General features: G+C 52.9%; 2 protein-coding genes across 6 annotated transcripts in view; one reads left to right on the forward strand and one right to left on the reverse strand.

Annotated features, from left to right (window-relative positions):
* The window catches only part of ARID3B (AT-rich interaction domain 3B), a 30,880-nt gene extending 18,021 nt beyond the window's left edge, over positions 1 to 12,859 (forward strand). For 2 of the 5 annotated variants that reach the window (XM_062612174.1, XM_062612175.1), the window contains exons 5-8: positions 6,243 to 6,426; positions 7,270 to 7,529; positions 8,105 to 8,362; positions 10,545 to 11,268. In XM_062612174.1, coding sequence (XP_062468158.1) covers positions 6,243 to 6,426; positions 7,270 to 7,529; positions 8,105 to 8,362; positions 10,545 to 10,840 — 998 coding nt within the window. In that variant the 3' untranslated portion in view covers positions 10,841 to 11,268. The other 3 variants (XM_062612172.1, XM_062612173.1, XM_062612176.1) reach the window with 3 other exon arrangements.
* SEMA7A (semaphorin 7A (JohnMiltonHagen blood group)) overlaps positions 1 to 16,791 on the reverse strand; it is a 139,710-nt gene that overhangs the window by 63,089 nt on the left and 59,830 nt on the right. The window lies entirely within an intron of this gene.

Here is a 16,791-nt window from a genome sequence, read left to right on the forward strand (position 1 = left end):
TGCTCATCAACCACAGGTGCCCGGTGACTAAAAGTCCCCACCAGCTACATAAGGTGGTATTCTGGGGGAGTTTACTTAGGCTGGTTTGCAAACTGCAGTAACTTAGAAGTAGTTATCAGCAGGTCCTTCCCATGAAACCCAAACTTCCTCCCCCTTCTGTTTTCAGCCATCAGAACATTCATTGCAGACTTGAGGCATGAGCTTTTTCTCTCTGATTTGAAAAAAGCCTGGAAATTCCCCATATTTGGAGGGAGAATACACAGCTTGATTCAAATAATGGATATCCCTTGGCTTTAAGCAACTGAAACCTCGTGGTTTAGAGTGAAGATTGCTTTAGCTCCAAGAGAAATCATATTGGAAGCTGCAGTTGTAATGGGAAAATACTGTTAGAAGTTGCCTTGGTTCTGGCTTCCAGGAGATTTAGGTTTAGCCAGCAGAGAGGAGGTTTGAGCAGCTGAAATGTGTTGGTATGAACTGAGGTGGCACTGGACAAGGCACACACATGAATTGGAAAGGACTGGGGGGTGTTGCTTTGCATGAACCTTTCTGTATTCATCTGATAGCTGCCTGCTCCTGGGATTGCCTGGTCTGAATCCCAGGTGCTCCTTCCTGCATATACAGAATGATGGGGTCAAAGTGGGGTTTTTCCTCACTTCCCCTGAAGATGGAGATGTTAAATTGTCCCATGTTTCTCCAGCATCTCTAACTGGATGTTTGTCTCTCAAATCCTGGTCTTCTCCAGCTCTTTCTTTATAGCAGCACTTCCTCTTTGCTATGGGTGTTCTTGGACCTGTATTTGTGGTCCAAATGTTCTTCCCCTACATCTTAACAGCCCTCAAGCAGTGAAATTAGCTCAGCACTGAGAGAGATATCCAGGTGGACGGAAAAGGTGGAACCATTTGACATGAAGATGCTCCAATTGTTGAGGTTGTGTGCATCCTGCTTTGCTTCTGTCCTGTCCTAGTTGTCCCTGTCTGCCTAGAGAAGAGTTTATCTGGTTCAGAGGCCATAGGTATGGAAACCCACCTCAGTTGCTGGCGTTAAACATCTGCAGAAGAAATCCGTAATAGCAAATACACTGGGCAGCCAAACAGCTGGATGATAGCTGAGCTGGGAATCTCTGTGGGATGCCTGGTTTGAGGATGGAGAAGAGCCCACTTTGGGAAGGTGAATGTGGCTGGAGCCTTGGCTAACACAAGAGGGGTGATGCCAGCTCGGCTGCCTCTGGTTCAGCAGCTGAAATCTGATCAGGGGCTGCTGTCAGCCTCATTTATCGAGGAGGGAAGCAGCAACTGATGGCGTTTCAAGGGGTGCAGATAAGAAGTGGGCCTCCTGTCAAATAGAGCATGATTAATTACCCTCTAGCCCGGCTCCTGCTTTGATAGGAGTGTCTAATGGTCTGCAGGCTTGCGGATCAGGTGGTGACATTCCTGTTGGGAGGTGAGGATGCCTGCTGGGGAAGTGCCATGCCTAGGGAGAGATTCCATCAGCTGTGGCACCACAAGGAGGATAGGGAAAAGCTGCTTTCCCCTTCTGGAGGCTTTGCTTTTTACTTTGCCATCCAGTCAACCCAACATCTAACGCTGGGATGGCTGAGCAGGCGGCTCTGCATGAAGGCAGCCAGGGTTTGTCCTTGGAGAGGAATTCAGGCACACCAGGAGCTGAGATAGTGCAGGGTTCAAGTTGATTTGCTTGCATTTGAACTGTATTTTACCTCTGTCAGGGCTGGGAGAGTGGGGAGAGCATTCCTACCAGGTAATTACACCGTCTCCTGTCAAAGAAACATGAAGATCTCTTCAAGAGTTGCTTCAAAATACATTTTCAATCACTGTGGCCTTCGCCAGGCTCCTGGGGAAAAGTTGTTCCTTTTGGCTGGTTGATGCTGCTTCTCTTCTGAGCATCCTCAGAGTGAAAGGTGGGAAGAGCAGCTCTTTCCTTACCTGGACAGGTTGTGGCTTCAGAATGCCCCCTCTCTGCCTGTTTTTCACTCGGCTGCATGCTTTATTGCAATGTGAATGTGGCTCTGCAGAATAAATGTCTGGAATTCTCACATTCCTTTGTTCCTTACTAAAAAATGGCCACTTCTGAAAGTTAATTGGGGGGGGAGAGGTGGTTGGAAAAGTACTGCTCCAGGCTGGGTATAATTAACTGCTCTTTGTCTCTTGAGTGCAGGGCAAGTCATGGCTTAGGCTGCTTGATGTGGGGAACTCCCTGCAGTGGGCATGGCTCAGCACAAGGGGAGCAGAGCACAGAGTGGCCCTTGCAGGGGACTTGCATTTTCATCAATCACCTCTATAATTTGGCTAAGAACAGTCTCACAGGAGCAGTTTTTTGTTGTGTAACAGCAGTTTACACCTTCAGATTTAGACCTCACTCTGAAGTCTGGCTTAGATAGGGTGAAGAGGAGGAAGAAAACCCAACTTTGGCAGCATGCGTGGGTGAGTGAGGAAGACCTTGGTCCAAAGCTTAGTTCCCTTTCAAGCAATGGAAAGTTGAGCCCCAGCCCTGAGCCACTGGCTGGGGAGCAGAACCTGGGTGATGGCTCAGCCAGTGCCCCTGGTTCATTGCCAAGAGGTGTAGAAGCAGTCCTTAGAGATTAGCTGGGCTTACAGCTTCCTCAGGCCCTTCTTAAATAGCTCTTGAAGGAAGGAAATCCAACAGTTGCTCCTCTCCAGCACTGGGGATACAGGGGACATTGAAGCCTATCCCTAGAAGCCTTCTGTTAACATCTGCCTGAAACAAGAGGCTCTTGAATGGGGTGAAACAGCCTGGCAGAGAAGGCTGCTTATTCCCTGGAAGGATAGAGATGTTTATAGCTACAGTCAGGCTTCCTCCAGGAAAACTCACTCCAGAATCTGCTGTTGTCGTTAGAGCTGTCTTTCCCTTTGGAAAACCATGGGCAATGGGGTGCTTCTTCCTTCTCCTTCCAGCGTTTCCCTGCCCTAGAGTTTGTCTTCCTCAGGTCTCCCGTGCTCCTCAACTATGAATCATCCCTTTTTCCAGTGGAAACAGATTCCTTGTGACCCCCCACCTTGGCTGATTCCTTATAGGAATGGCTCGTGCTTATGTAGCTGGGGTTGTAGTAAAGAAAGAGAGCAGGAAAAGTAGGAGAGGAGGCAGTCATCTTCCTCGCCCTCTTCCTGAGCTAGGCTTTAGCTCTTTGCAGGCACAGTAAGTACAGCATTTGAGAGCTGGCGGAATAGAGAGCCTTGGAAGTACAGTAAAATGAGTTTGCCATCAAAAGGCAACAAGTCTTACGCTGTGCCCCCGGCTGCTGACCTTTCCCTCTGGAATTCTCCCCTCTGACCTCCACATCATTAATCCTGATGCTGCCAGATGACAGTAATCCATCATGGCCCCTGACAAGCCTTGCAGCCGCCTGTGAAAGGATCCGCTCGGCTTCAGCATCCAATCCTCCCATGATACTCGTTTTTCAGCCTTTCCTGTTGGAGCACTGGGGGTTTCCAATAAAGACTTTATCGCTTTGCCTTTCCTCAGCCAGGCATTGGGGGTGGAGAAGGGAATGGGAGCAGCTTTCCTGTGCTCCTCCACTCTTTAGCACTCGGATCCTAGGGAACATGCCCATTTCCACCTTGCTTCGAAAAGTACAAGCTCCAAACCGCAGCTCGGGGGGATATTACTTGGTGTGGTACTGTAAGAAAACACAGGAGGAAAATGATCCCAGCTCCTTGCTCCGGTGGTAGAGGGATGGAAGTAGTTTGCTCCCTGTTGTAAAGTTTCTCAGGCTGCATAAAGGAATTTTATGGCCCTGGGGAGGGGGGGAGCTCTAGGTTTCAGTTCAGTTTATAAAGCTATTAATGACATTTCAGGGCACTTTGGTCTGTGGGGCTTGTTTAAAAGCAAGCTTCAGGAAGGGAAGGTGTCAAAGGGGTAGTAACGTGAGGTGGGGAGGGCAGAGCTGATTGCTGTTCTATTCCAGCTAGGAGCAGAAACCCATTTCAGCCTTTATTTCCCACTGGTGTAGATGACGTTTGTGCCTTTCACAGGAGCGTTTGGAGAAGTATCCTCGTGTACCTTTTCGGCTGCTGAGATGGGAGAATGTAGAGAAGGGTCCAGCTGCATTTAGGAGAAATGCAGGGTATTACAAAGCAGATTATTTCCTTCTAGTCCTGCATTAGCAGCTTTTTTGCCTGAGGAGCCTTATCCGTGACCCTTCCCTTTCACTCTCCATCTGGTCACCGTCCAAGGAGAGCTGGATGAAAGTCCCTTCTGGGCAAGTTAATGCTCTTCCCTAAATTGGATTGGGGAGAAGCGGGTGGCTTTGAGCAGCACGGGGTTGCTGGAGGGGTCGGGGAGAGAGGGTCTTGATCCTGCATCAGTGAAGCAAGGTGCTGCTTGGGACAGCCTGGCTCTCCGTGCTGCTGGGGTGGGAATGCTGAGCCATCAAGGAAGGGGCATTTTCAGGTTGGAAACCCCACCCCTGCTCCTTCCTGGAGACCTGGGAGAGAAGCATGTCCCTGCTCTTCACTTGCAGGTGTGACTCTGGTTCCTGGGCTCAGCTGGTGAATGATAACTCCAGGCTGGTAACATGAGCACTCCCAGCCCTCCGCGTGGCTGGGATGATGCTGAGTGTGCTCCGGAGCCCTGCAGTAACACACCGAGACAAAATGGTGGCTGGGGTTATTCCTTTTGGGAAGAACTGGGTCCTGGAATGCGGGAGCTGCAGGGAGTTTGAATGGTGTGGGTTGGAAAGGACATTAAAGCTCATCCAGTTCCAACGTCTGAGTTCCTGGAGGGAGCTGTCTCTGAAATGCGGGAAGAGGGTCTGGAATTACTGCTCTGTGGGCTTTCCTTTTGGATGAGGAAAGGGTTGTTTAGACCAGGCAAGGAGAAGAGGATAAGAAAGATCTAAACTGAACAGCTGGCAGACTGAGCCCCATCAGGTTGTTCTTGATGTGTTCTTACAGCTGAAGAGTTAGTTAACTTGGTACAATTGAAGGCGGCCCTTTTAAAGCTGGACAAGTTTCCTTTTCCTACCCAGCATCCCGTTAACTGGTGGGAATTGGTACCATGAGCTAATGCATAACAGGCTTCAAAAAGAAAGGAGAAGGGGGGAAAAATTACACTTCCATGTATAATGAGGACATCTGCAGGGCCGAGCTGAGCTCCTTTTCACTCAACAGAATAAACCCCATTTATAAGGGCCATAAACTGCTCTGCTTCGGGGCATTAACCGAGTCGCTGGCTGCTGAGCAGTGGCAGAAGCCTCCCCTGTGGGTTGGGGATTCCATAATTGTCCATTACGGCACTTCCCAGGCCTTCCTGTGAAGGCTGGTGCTGAGCATTGTGGTAGGCAGGATACTGGCCTCAGATGGATGGCTCTTTGATCCAGGACAGCGTTTCCTATGCAGAAGAAAAGGTTTGCTACATCAGCAGTTTTCCTCCCTCTTCCTCTCCTTGCCTCAATCTCATTAGTTTGGCCTTTTCAAACCCTGCACCTTTAGCACTGGAAGGTGCTGCTGAAAGGGCCCTATCAGCTTAAAAACCACATTGTCTTACCTCTCTTAACCCACAAGATAACTTTATCCTTGTGGTTCAGTTTTGTCATCTCCCTCTTTGTCCTCACAAGGATAGAGTAGGACCTTGTTCTGGACTCTAAAAAGCACCTGGATGCCTGGTGCTTCTCCCTGCATCCACCCATGTGTGATGCTCCCTTACCCTGCTCATTTGCTCACCTCCACCATCCCCATGATTGCTCTAGCTTTCTCACAAGGCATCACTGCTCCAGCGGCAGTTGGGTTGCAGAACTCCGGGGTTATGCCATGGTACACATCTGGAGACGGGATAGCAAACTCTGGGAAGTGAGGGAGTTGAATCCCAGCCCCTTCCTGAGCATGAGCAACGCAGATTTGTATCTGAGATTGCCCTGGGAGCTCATAAAACACGATTCCTCTGTGCTGCTCCCTCCCTATTCAAACCCCCAGGATTGAATAGTCCCCACTTCCCCTCTTTCTATTTCAGAAGTTGCTCTTAGCTGCAGGTTATTATTTGTCCGATAATTGCTTTTGCCTGCAGGAAAGGATTTGTCATGGAAAGGACGTGCCATGTAGCTACACTTCTCTGCCTCATTTACTCGCCCATCAAGAGGCCTCAAGTCAGGCTACAAATAGAGTTGCCTCCATTTCCTATTAGGAAGAGGATCGATAGCTCCAACCTGCTGCTTTGCTTGGCCTCATTTTTCTCTCTTGACTCCATGCTTCCTTCCCACTGTTTCCCTGCAGGAACTCCCATCAATCGGATCCCCATCATGGCAAAGCAGATCCTGGATCTCTACATGCTCTATAAGCTGGTGACTGAGAAAGGAGGGCTGGTGGAAATCATCAACAAGAAGATCTGGCGAGAGATCACCAAAGGCCTTAATTTGCCCACCTCCATCACCAGCGCCGCCTTCACGCTTCGAACCCAGTGAGTCCTGCAGGGCCAGCAGCACAGATGTGAACACCCAGTGGGGACTGGGGAGGGCAGAGCAGGGACTGGGGTGGAGATGTTAAAGGTTAAATTCTACCCTGTGCCTTCCCTGCCTCATCTGAGCTTAATCTCCTTGGGGCTGTGTCTCTGAAGAGAGCACTGACCCAGCAAGGAGGGAAGGGAGAGGCCTCTCAAGCTGTAGGCATCAAGTATGAACTTGATCATTTCATGTCTGTTATCACTGCTGCCATGTGGAAACTTGGATGTAGCACCTGCTTACTGTGGGGATTGCTTTCTGACCTGTAGTACTTCACATTGAGGAGGCAAAAAGAAGTAGGATAAGAAGAGGAAGAAGAATGAAAGTAAACCCATTGTGAAAGCAGCAGGGTGAAGCTGTGCTTTAGTGACCTGAGCATGGAAGGTTGGGCTTTGGGAGCCCACCCCAGCTCTTGTGCAAACTCTGTTTTCTTGGAAGTTATTAGAGCCTCTGTTGCCATTCCTGCAGCCTTTGGTACAAACAGGGTTAGGGTGTTAAAAGTTCTGGTCTTAATTCATGTCAGTTCAGATGGTATCACAGCTGTAAGGGAATTCTGGAGGATTCTTTTCTGCCCTTGTGGGGGTAGCAGTTTGTAAGCAGGTGCTTTCCTACACACAATGAGTAAATTCAAGGTTTCTTTGAGCTGTGCTCCGCACCCTCCCTGCTCAGTCCTTATCAAACCAAGCACAGCAGCGGTCGTGATATGCACACAAAGACTCCAGAGCTGTGGAGGGCCTCGGTCTGAAAGCCTTCCTGAATGATTCCATGTCCTGCTGAGTTGCCCTGTGCTCCCCTCTCCCCAGGTACATGAAGTACCTCTATGCCTACGAATGCGAGAAGAAATCCCTCAGCTCTCCTGCTGAGCTTCAGGCTGCAATCGATGGCAACAGGCGGGAGGGCAGGCGGCCCAGCTACAGCTCCTCTCTGTTCAGCTACTCCCCCAGCACCACGGGGCCTCCTTCCCTCCTGTCTCCCCCTAAGATCCGCTTCCCCATCATCGGCGTGGCGCCGGGCAGCGGGACCAGCAACCCTCGGGTGTCTCCGGCAGCAGCCGTCAGGAAAGGTCAGTGACTTCCACAGCAAAGAGGGGGCTGAGTTAAGAGGTGCAGGCACTGAAGCATGGTTGTTTCCTGCCTCACCCACCCAGATGACTTTGGACTTGAGAAGAGTGGGATTTGGGTGGCTCAGGGTTTGCCTGTGGTTTAAACCTTGCTTTAGGAAGGGCTGTGGGAGGGACTAAGGCTGAGAACACTGGGGCTGTTCATCCTGGAGAAGGGAAGCTGCGTGGAGACCTCAGAGCAGCTTCCAGTGTCTGAAGGGGGCTACAAGGATGCTGGAGAGGGACTCTTCATCAGGGACTGCAGTGACAGGACAAGGGATGATGGGTCTGAACTTAAACTGGGGAGGTTCAGGTTAGGTATAAGGAAGAAGTTTGTTACTGTGAGGGTGGTGAAGCAGTGGCACAGGTTGCGAGAGAAGTGGTGAATGCTCCATCCCTGGCAGTGTTCAAGGCCAGGTTGGACAGGCCCATGGGAGCCGTGGTCTATTGTGAGATGTCCCTGCCCATGGCAGGGGGTTGGAACTGGATGATCTTAAGGTCCTTTCCAACCCAAACCGTTCTACGATTCCCTTTCCTAGGTGACAGTGTGCCCTTGACTGTGTCTATGCCAAATCGTATTGCTGTGCCAGTGACCTTGGCTAGCCAGCAGGCAACTGTGGCAGCAAGAACAGCCACCCTGGAGCAGCTGAGGGAGAGGCTGGAGTCGGGAGAGCCTCCGGAGAAGAAGGTGTCCCGGATGAGCGAGGAGGAGCAGCGGCTTGTGCAGCAGGCTCTTCAGCGCAACCTCTTCAGCATGGCGCGGCAGATCCCCATGAAGATCAAAATCAATGGCAAGGGTAAGCAGCACCTCCGCATGCACAAAAAGCCTTTGCAGGCTGCAGCAAGGAGGGAACTGCTCCTCTTTGCACACAGGTTTGGTTATCTCTCTGGGTGCCAGGCAGGGGTCGCTGTCAGGGAGCTGTTAAATGGAGCATAACTGCAAAGCTTTAGGTTTTACTTACTGATGCGTAATCCAGCATCATCTGAATCCAGCCGGGATGCAGAAGCATCCTAGCTTCAGAAAGCTCTGCATCTAAGGTGATAAAACCCACTTGAGCTTCTGACCTCCTGTGCTTGGCATAGTGAGATTGCTGCAGGACTCAAGCTGTTACGCCTCCACAGACCTTGGGTGTGTGCCATGGGTTAGTGGTGGTCTGGGCAGCGCTGGCGTAATGGTTGGATCTGATGATCTTAAAGGTCTTTCCCAACCTAGCTGATTTCTATGATTCCATGAGTGGTTTCAGCTGATGCTAGCTCAGTTGGCCTTGCAGTGCTGTTTTACGCTGTGAGGATGCTCCTTCCTTCATGGGAAGCACATGGATCAGCTGAAATTGCTTTGGGCCACACTTCTGACCCCCTCATGTTTAATACGTGGTATATATGTCAAGTCCAAGAGCATGGCTTAATCTAGCCGAAGGCAGCCCTTTTGGGGACATTTTGGAGGGGAAGCCCATCATGTGCCAGATGCTCAGCTCTCCCCTGCCCTGCTCTTAGTCTCAAACCAGCCCTGTGCTGCAGAGGATGGTTTTCTCTCCTTTCCTGCTCAGGAACCCTTTGAATCAATCATGCAGGTACCAGCTCCCTCCGTGTGGCTAGCAGGCTATCCAGCTTTTAGGAATCCTTTGTCAGGTGTGATGAGGAGGCCACAAAGACCTGTGTATGTGCAGGGGGCCCAATGGCTTTTAGCAAGTCAGGTGATTGCTACCAACATCTGCTGCAGCCCTCCACAGCCTCCAGGCAGAGAACTCCTGGCAAGGCTGGGTTAGAAGGTCACCTCCGAGCAGCATTCATGGCCTGGGAAATGCGCTCCTGAAATGCTTTGGAGAAGGGGAGTCGCCCTGGAAAGGTCACGTTGTCAGGATCAATACTCTTAGATGGGGGCTTCAAAAGCTGATTAAGTGCCCTGGCTCCTTTACCTGTCCCCGGGGCTGCACTTCAGTGCACAGGCAAAGCCTCCACAACTGTCAGGGCCAGCAGCTGCTTCCTCCAAACCTTTTGATCCATTGAAATTAAAGGTCTCAGCCCCACTATTAATTGTACATTTGGGTGTAGGCACAAGGCCAGGCAAGTTTGGCATGGCTTAAAGAAAGGGAAGGGTTCTTCTCGAGGGCTTTGCTAGCAGTGCTGGGAAATGCTGTCTAGAGACCCTTTGCCAGAAGTATGTACAGCAGAGGGTGAGGGCAGGTTCCTCTCGGAAGCAGCAGCAGGTTGCTGTGGAGTTCAGTGGGATTGGGAGTTCACATCAGTTTGAAGGTCACCTCAGTTTCACATTCACGTCCAAACAAAGGATGAAACCGGTGAGAGCAAGGGAATTCAAATTTGATCAAGTGATGTTCAGTCCCTCTCATCTCGCTCCGTTTTTGTTCTCTCCTCCCTGAACTTCCTACATCAAAATGCTGGGAATGATTTTAGTCTCCACAGGCTGAGCCCTCAGGATTCAATGAGCCTCTTCCCACCTTTCTTAGCTGCCTGTGGGCAAGTCTGACCTTCCCAATGACAACATAGAAACAGCACGGAGCTTGGAGAGGTGCTTCGGAGCCTGTCACAGCTTAGAAAGGACTCTCCAGGGGTACAGAAAACCCACATTGCCACTGTAAGGGCAGGGAAGCAGTGTTCCCGGCTTCCAGTCCTTAGCCCTGTGGATAGTCCCCTCCCTCCAGCGGCCACTGGGGCTGCTGCAGCCTGAGCCCTGCGCTGGGGCTCCCCACAGCCACCATGCAGCTGATGGCCTCCAGCCTTGTCTCCTGTGCTGCTGCTTTGAAGGGGGATGTTAATTTGGCTTCCAGACTGAGTCAGGGAGAGGTTTGTGAATGCCGGTGGGTTTAGTTCATACTGAAACACTTACCCACCCTTGTAGACTTGTCATACATTGCGTGGGGAGAGGAGACCCCGGGAGGGTTGTGTCCGCCTTTGATCATCCCTGGGGGTGCAGGGACCAGGGCAGCCTCTCTCTAACCCTCACCTCTTCCTTCTTGAAAGAAGGCAAAGCAGACTCGGCGGCAGCAGCGGCGCTGAACGTGTCACCTAATGGCATTGGGAGCATCAACATGTCCGTGGAGATCAACGGCACGACTTACGCTGGTGAGAAAGAACCTGGTCAGAGCCAGGCTGGTGGCACAGGGAGAGGGTGGCATGATCCCGGGGCTGGCCTTCGCCAGAGTAAAGCAGGCACAGCTTGCCCAGCTTGGGGAGCTCAGCTGGAGGTGGTTCCTCTTGCCTTTGGTCCTAGGGATGAATGCCCTTTCCTTCGGGTGGTTGTTGTGTTAAACATCTGAAGGAAGGGATGTCTGTAGACGTGTTCATAGGAAGGAGTATTATCCCTCTTCTCCTGAGGAGTGGCTTTACTCAGGTTTACCTTAACACATCTCTGGGAAGTGGGAATTGTTCCCCTTATGCTCTGCTCAAGCCATTCACGTCTGCAGGTCACAGAGGTGACAGAGCCAAGGTAGGAGGCCTGGTGCTGCAGCACGACCAAAGCTGCTTCTCCTCTAAAGGTGTTGAAGGCATTTGAGATCTTTGCCCTCTGTAAGCACGAGCCTGCTGGAGCAAGTCTCAGGGGATCCCTCCCTGTATCCTGGTGACCCCTGATGCCAGAGGCCTGCGTGGTTTCACACTGAGCCTCTCTGTTGGGCTGTTTGGGGTTGGATGGATGCCCTCTGCGCTGTCCCCTGAGCCATGCCACCCCCCAGTCCCACTCACCCTTCCCTTCCCCTGCCTTGCAGGAGTGCTCTTTGCCCAGAAGCCCGTCGTCCACCTCATTGCAGGCTCCAGCACCCAAAGCTCGTGCAGCAGCAGCAGCAGCTCCCACTGCTCTCCCAGCCCTACCTCATCGCGGGGAACCCCCGGCGCAGAGCCCTCCACCAGCTGGTCTCTCTGATGGAAGGCCCGGCCCTCCTGTCTCACACTGGCCTCCAGCTTCCTCCCTGCCCCTCCGCAGGGAGCGAGCCAGGAAGGAGTCGCACAGATTTACCTCATCTCAAGGAACCTGGTTTTGGGCTTGGCCAACGGCAAGATGATGATGATGATGCTGCTGCTGCTGAAACCTTTCCATGCCAGCAAGTTTTTCCTCATCGTCTGTTTGCCCAGCCTTTATTCTTTGTTCTCCCCTTTCTTTCCTCCCTTTTGCTGTTTGTTTTCTTCCTCCTCCTCCTCCTCCCACGCTTTGCTGTGTTCCTGTTGGGGTGGGACATGGAGGGGGGGGGCATGCCTGGCGTTTTCCAATCAGGGATCATCTCTAGGAGCTGCGGGATGGGTGAGAGATGGCCAAGACGTCACCAAGGCAGGTGGAAAGAGCTGGAGATGGGGCAGGGAAACTTGGTTCTCCTTGAACCAGCAGCCACTGGGCTCTTCCCACAAAACATCCCCATGTATTGACAATCCTGAGACCCCATCCTCATGTGGCTTGTGCTGCAGAAGGCCAAAAGCCTCCTCACTTTTCCTCTTCAGGCTCTGCTGTTCTCTGGTGTTCATATGTTGAACACGTGCTCTTGGCTTAGGAGCCAACTTCTTCTTTGAGGCCTTGGCAAGAAGAGAGGCACCTTCTCACTGCTACGTTTGACCCATAGACACATTAAAAACCATCACATCAGCTACTTCACCCTCCTGGCTGGTGCTGGCCACATCACTCCTGTTGCCTTCAGGCTTTCAGCCGAGTTTCAAATGCCCTTCAGCTTGTCTGTCTCTCCCATTGAGGAACTCATCCCACTGACATTCACCCTGGACTGCCGGTGGCTTGGTGCTTTGATCCCCTGCCCCCTTGACACAACCTTAGCTTGATGGAGGCTTCTCAGGGTGACTTCCTTCTCATGAGGGGTCTTTCAGTAGCCCCTGGAAGAAGCTCTCCACATCTGGACACCAAGACAGCAGAGGGTGATGCGTAGATGTAATCCAGCAGGTCTGCGGGGTGCGTGCAGGCATCACGGTTAACATCACACACATCTTCTTGCTGGTCTCTGAACAAGCCCAGTCCCCTTCTAATTGCACGTGAGCAAAAAGCAAGCAGCTTTCAGTGGAGCTGAGACCTTTTGCTCTGCTGGGTGGAAGCAGACAAAAGGAAATCAAGCCCTTCCTTGCCCTTGTTCCCCTCAGACCTCCAGCTGCCAGCAAGCAAAGGCTGGCCCTGGCTCTCCGTAGTGACTCCATGAGCTCAGGTGGTCTCCTCCTGTCCCTCTTCTTCTTTGGCCTTCCCCAGCCTGGAGATGGGGTGCAAGCACCATCCTGCCCCGGTGACGTCCTTCCCATCCTCCAGACCCGAGTCAGGTTTTGTTGAGCAGATGAAATACCTCAGATATGTACTTGTTGTTGGGGGTTTTTGTTTGTTTGGGGTCGGTTGGTTTTGGACCTCTTCAGGAAGCCTCGGCATATCTTATCGCTTGGTTTTATACGTGGTTGTGCTGACGTTGTGTTTTATTGTTCCTTTTTAACTCGATCACCAAAGACAAGGTTTGGCAAAAGGCAAAGGAAAAGGCTGAGCAAAGGAGCAGTGGCTTCCCCAGCCTTCAGCCAGCAAGGGACACCCTGAGCAGCATCGCCCCAGGACACGTGCATGGCCCAGCAGGTCAGGTAGAGGTAGGAGAAGCAGGCAGGAGCAACCCCTTAAAAGAGCTGTCCTTCCTGTTGGACACGAGGGTGTCTCCAAGCTCCTGGTGGCTTTTCCAAGCTCCTGCATCTGTGCTTGCCTTTGGCAGAGGTGCTCAGGGCAGCTTGGAGGTGCCAGCTCTGCTTTAGGTGACGTTATGTGACACAGATACAGGTTCTGGCCCCTGGCAGCACGGCTCAGTCTTGTGCTGCTGCACCCAGCCACCACTTTATCCCACATAGAGCTGCTTGTGTCTGCAATACAGGACTTAAGCCACACTGGGCAGCCTTTGGGAAGAAGCCCTGTGCTCCCAGGATGTCCTGCTCCTAGGAGCTCTTTGCTTTAGACTACTGAAAAGCCGTGGCTTTAAAAAGCACGGAGCCAGGAGCAGGAGGATTGGGCTTAAACATGCACGTAGAAATGAATGAATGATCCTTTAAAGTCTCACATGTCAGCTTCTCCTTTGTAATCCCCCAGCACTCCTTGGCTGTACGGCCTTGATTACTTGTGTAAGCCTCGGGCAGCACCTCCGAGTCGCAAGAGGCTCTCACACTCTCTAATGGTGAGCTGAGATGCCAGGGGTTGATTGACCCTGCTGCTGCCATCCTGGGGGCTCGAGGAGGATGCGTGTGTCCTGAGAGAGATGCTGCTGCCAGGTATCCCAGTGCTCAGCTGGGCATGGGGAAGCCGAGCCGCTCACTGGCTGTGGGGCGGTTGCTTGGCAGATCCCGCGAGGCCCCCACCGCGTTTCCTCCTCGGAGAGGATTTTCCAGCCTCTGGGACTCCTTCAGATTGTTGGGTTTTTTCCCTTTTTTATCTGGTTTTGGTTTTTCTTTGGGGGTGGGGTTTCCTCTGAGTGGGACTGGGGCACTTTTTTGCTTTTCCTTATGCTTTCTTCTCTGGTCCTGGGGAGCAGAGGTTTAGTAATGGGTGGTTTTGCTTATGTATCACATGCTAACATTGTGTGTTCTTGCACAGAAAGGCACTCGAATCACTGACCTGCTCCAACAGCTCTGACACTACTAGAGTATTAATGTTTATAAGCTTTACACAACTAGACTGGAACTAGACAGGGACTAACAGATTGTTTTGTATCCGATTCAGGGAAAGAAGCAAGTCAGGATGCGTAACAGATACCTCAGTAACAAATAAGCTGCGACAATAAACTGGTCCTTCCTCAGCGCGCGGCGCGCAGGATGGACCCCTCAGACTGTGAAGAGTAACCCTGCCCCTAAGCCCGGCTTTAACACTGGCTCACCCCTTGTTTTTGCTGAGCTCCAGATCTACTGAGGTGCCGGGCTTTGGGGCCAGGGTTACGGAACCCAGCAGCAGGGATGGGGCAGAGGAGCCAGGGGATGCTGAGTGAGGACGGGGGATCCCTGCTCGCTCCGGCTGCCCTTCGTTTCCCTCGCCCCTGTTCGATTGTCGAGTTCTCAGGGTTTCGATGCTGCGGGTAGGCCTGCTCCTCGGGTGAAGCGCTCTGCTTTGCTGAAGGCTCTCTCCAGCTCCAGACCAGCCAAGGTTTTGCAGCGAGCAGCCAAAACTCACACACCAAAACTAGAGAGGCCCCACGCAGCCTCCGATGCTGCTGCTGCAGCTGGGGCGGGGGGAGAGCCACCAGCTGGGTTCGATGTCCAACACAGACCACAGACCCAAACCTGCTTCTCCTCCTCTGGCAGCTCCCAGTGTCCGGTTGAGCTGGGAAAGGGGGGGAAGAGGTGAGGGGGAGGCTGCTCTGCTCCCAAAGTGAATGTGAACGCCCCATGCCTGTGTGCGTGCTCCAGAGGGATTCACATCGGAACACCGGTTCTCCAAGCAGCTGCAGCAGCCTTGCTACTAGTTTTGTTAGCTATTTAAAAAGAAGATAACTAAATAAAGGTGTGATAGCCTAGGCGGTGGATAAATACCTCAACGTCTCCTTCCAACACGTGTCTGTATATGTTGTTGTTGGGTTTTTTCTATCTTACAGGTTATCTGAATGTTTATATTCCAATAAACTTCTACCTCTTCACACGCTGCCCCTGCCCGTCTCCTCCGTCCCGGGCTCCTCACTCCAAGGGGATTTCAGTGTTTCCCAGCACCTTTCTTCATGCCACAAAGGTGCTCCCGTGGGCTGGGGGAGCCCTGGGTCCTTGCAGGGCTCTGTGCCCCTGGAGGGCTGGGCTGTGTCAGCCTGGTGTGGTGCAGTTCGGGGCAGTGGGTACCAGTGCGGTGATGCTGGGGCTCACTGCATGGGAGATTCCCTCCTCACTGTCCCCAGCATCCCTGTTGTGGGCTCGCTTTGCCTGGGCTCTGGCCCCAGCGTGCCGGGGCAGCACACAGGCCATGGCAGAGCCTTTCCCCCAGGATTCCTCCCTACTGCTGGGTTTGGCTTTTCCCAGCTCCAGCTTTTCCCCACTGAAGCTCTGCTGAAGCAGCCCAAGGACTCACCTGCTCTTAAGGCTGGGTGCCTGAAGCAGTTATGGTGGGTTCTGGTAACAGCGGGGAGCAGACACCCTTGGGGCATGGGATTTAGCCACCAGCAGCACCACGACTGGAGGCAGGATGGTGCTGGGATAGAAGGGGCTCCCCTGGCTCTGGGGTGCTCAGGGACATGGCTCCAAAGCAGCCACCCCAACCTCACCCCGAGGTGTGGGACATGCCCACACACCCCCCAGCCCTGTCACTGCTGTGCTGCATCCTCCAGCCCCGCTGCCCCAGCACCCAAAGGGACCCAAATCACTGCCCCTGCCTCCTCCCCAGCCCCACAGGCTCTGTGCACCCGTGGTGGCCACACTGCAGCCCTCCCAGCTCACCCCCCAGTGCTGGCAGCCGCTGTCTGGGCTGGAATCCACCCCTCCAGGCAAGCTCCCATTCCCAGCCTCCTTCCCTCCGTCCCTCCCCTCCCTGCACAGCCTGGATTCCTTAGCAAGGGCCTGGAGGGAGCCCAGCTTGGATAGGAGCATCCTGGTGGGACGCTGCTTGTTTTTCTCTTCCAAACCCTGAGATCCCTTGGAAACCCATGTTCCCTAAGGAAGCACAGGAAGGCTCCTCTTCCATCCCTAGGGCTGACACCACCCCAGGAGGACTCGCACCCCTCCTGAGCCGATCAGGTCACAGGGACCAGCACCAACCTCCAGCCCCGGAGATGGGCTCAGAGGCCAGGTTGGACACAGGGGCTTGGAGCAAGCTGCTCTAGTGGAAGGTGTCCCTGCCCGTGGCAGGGGTTGGAGCTGGAGGAGCTTTAAGGTCCCTTCCACCCAACCCCAGCTGTGGCTCTATGGCTCCATGGCTCTAGGGGTCTATAGCTCCATAGCTCTATGGCTCCATGGTTCTATGGCTCTATGGCTCCATAGCTCTATGGCTCCATGGCTCTATGGCTCTATGGCTCCATGGCTCCATGGCTCTATGGCTCCATGGCTCTATGGCTCCATGGCTCCATGGCTCTATGGCTCCATGGCTCCATGGCTCTATGGCTCCATGGTCCTATGGCTCCATGGCTCCATAGCTCCATGGCTCTATGGCTCCATAGCTCTATGGCTCCATGGCTCTATGGCTCCATAGCTCTATGGCTCTATGGCTCCATGGCTCCATAGCTCCATGGCTCCATAGCTCCATAGCTCCATGGCTCTATGGCTCCATGGCTCTATGGCTCCATGGCTCTATGGC

The sequence above is a fragment of the Pezoporus occidentalis genome, unplaced genomic scaffold (genome assembly GCF_034315485.1).
Source record: "Pezoporus occidentalis ecotype Australia unplaced genomic scaffold, CSIRO_AGI_Poc_V1 ctg159, whole genome shotgun sequence".
Taxonomy (NCBI): domain Eukaryota; kingdom Metazoa; phylum Chordata; class Aves; order Psittaciformes; family Psittacidae; genus Pezoporus; species Pezoporus occidentalis.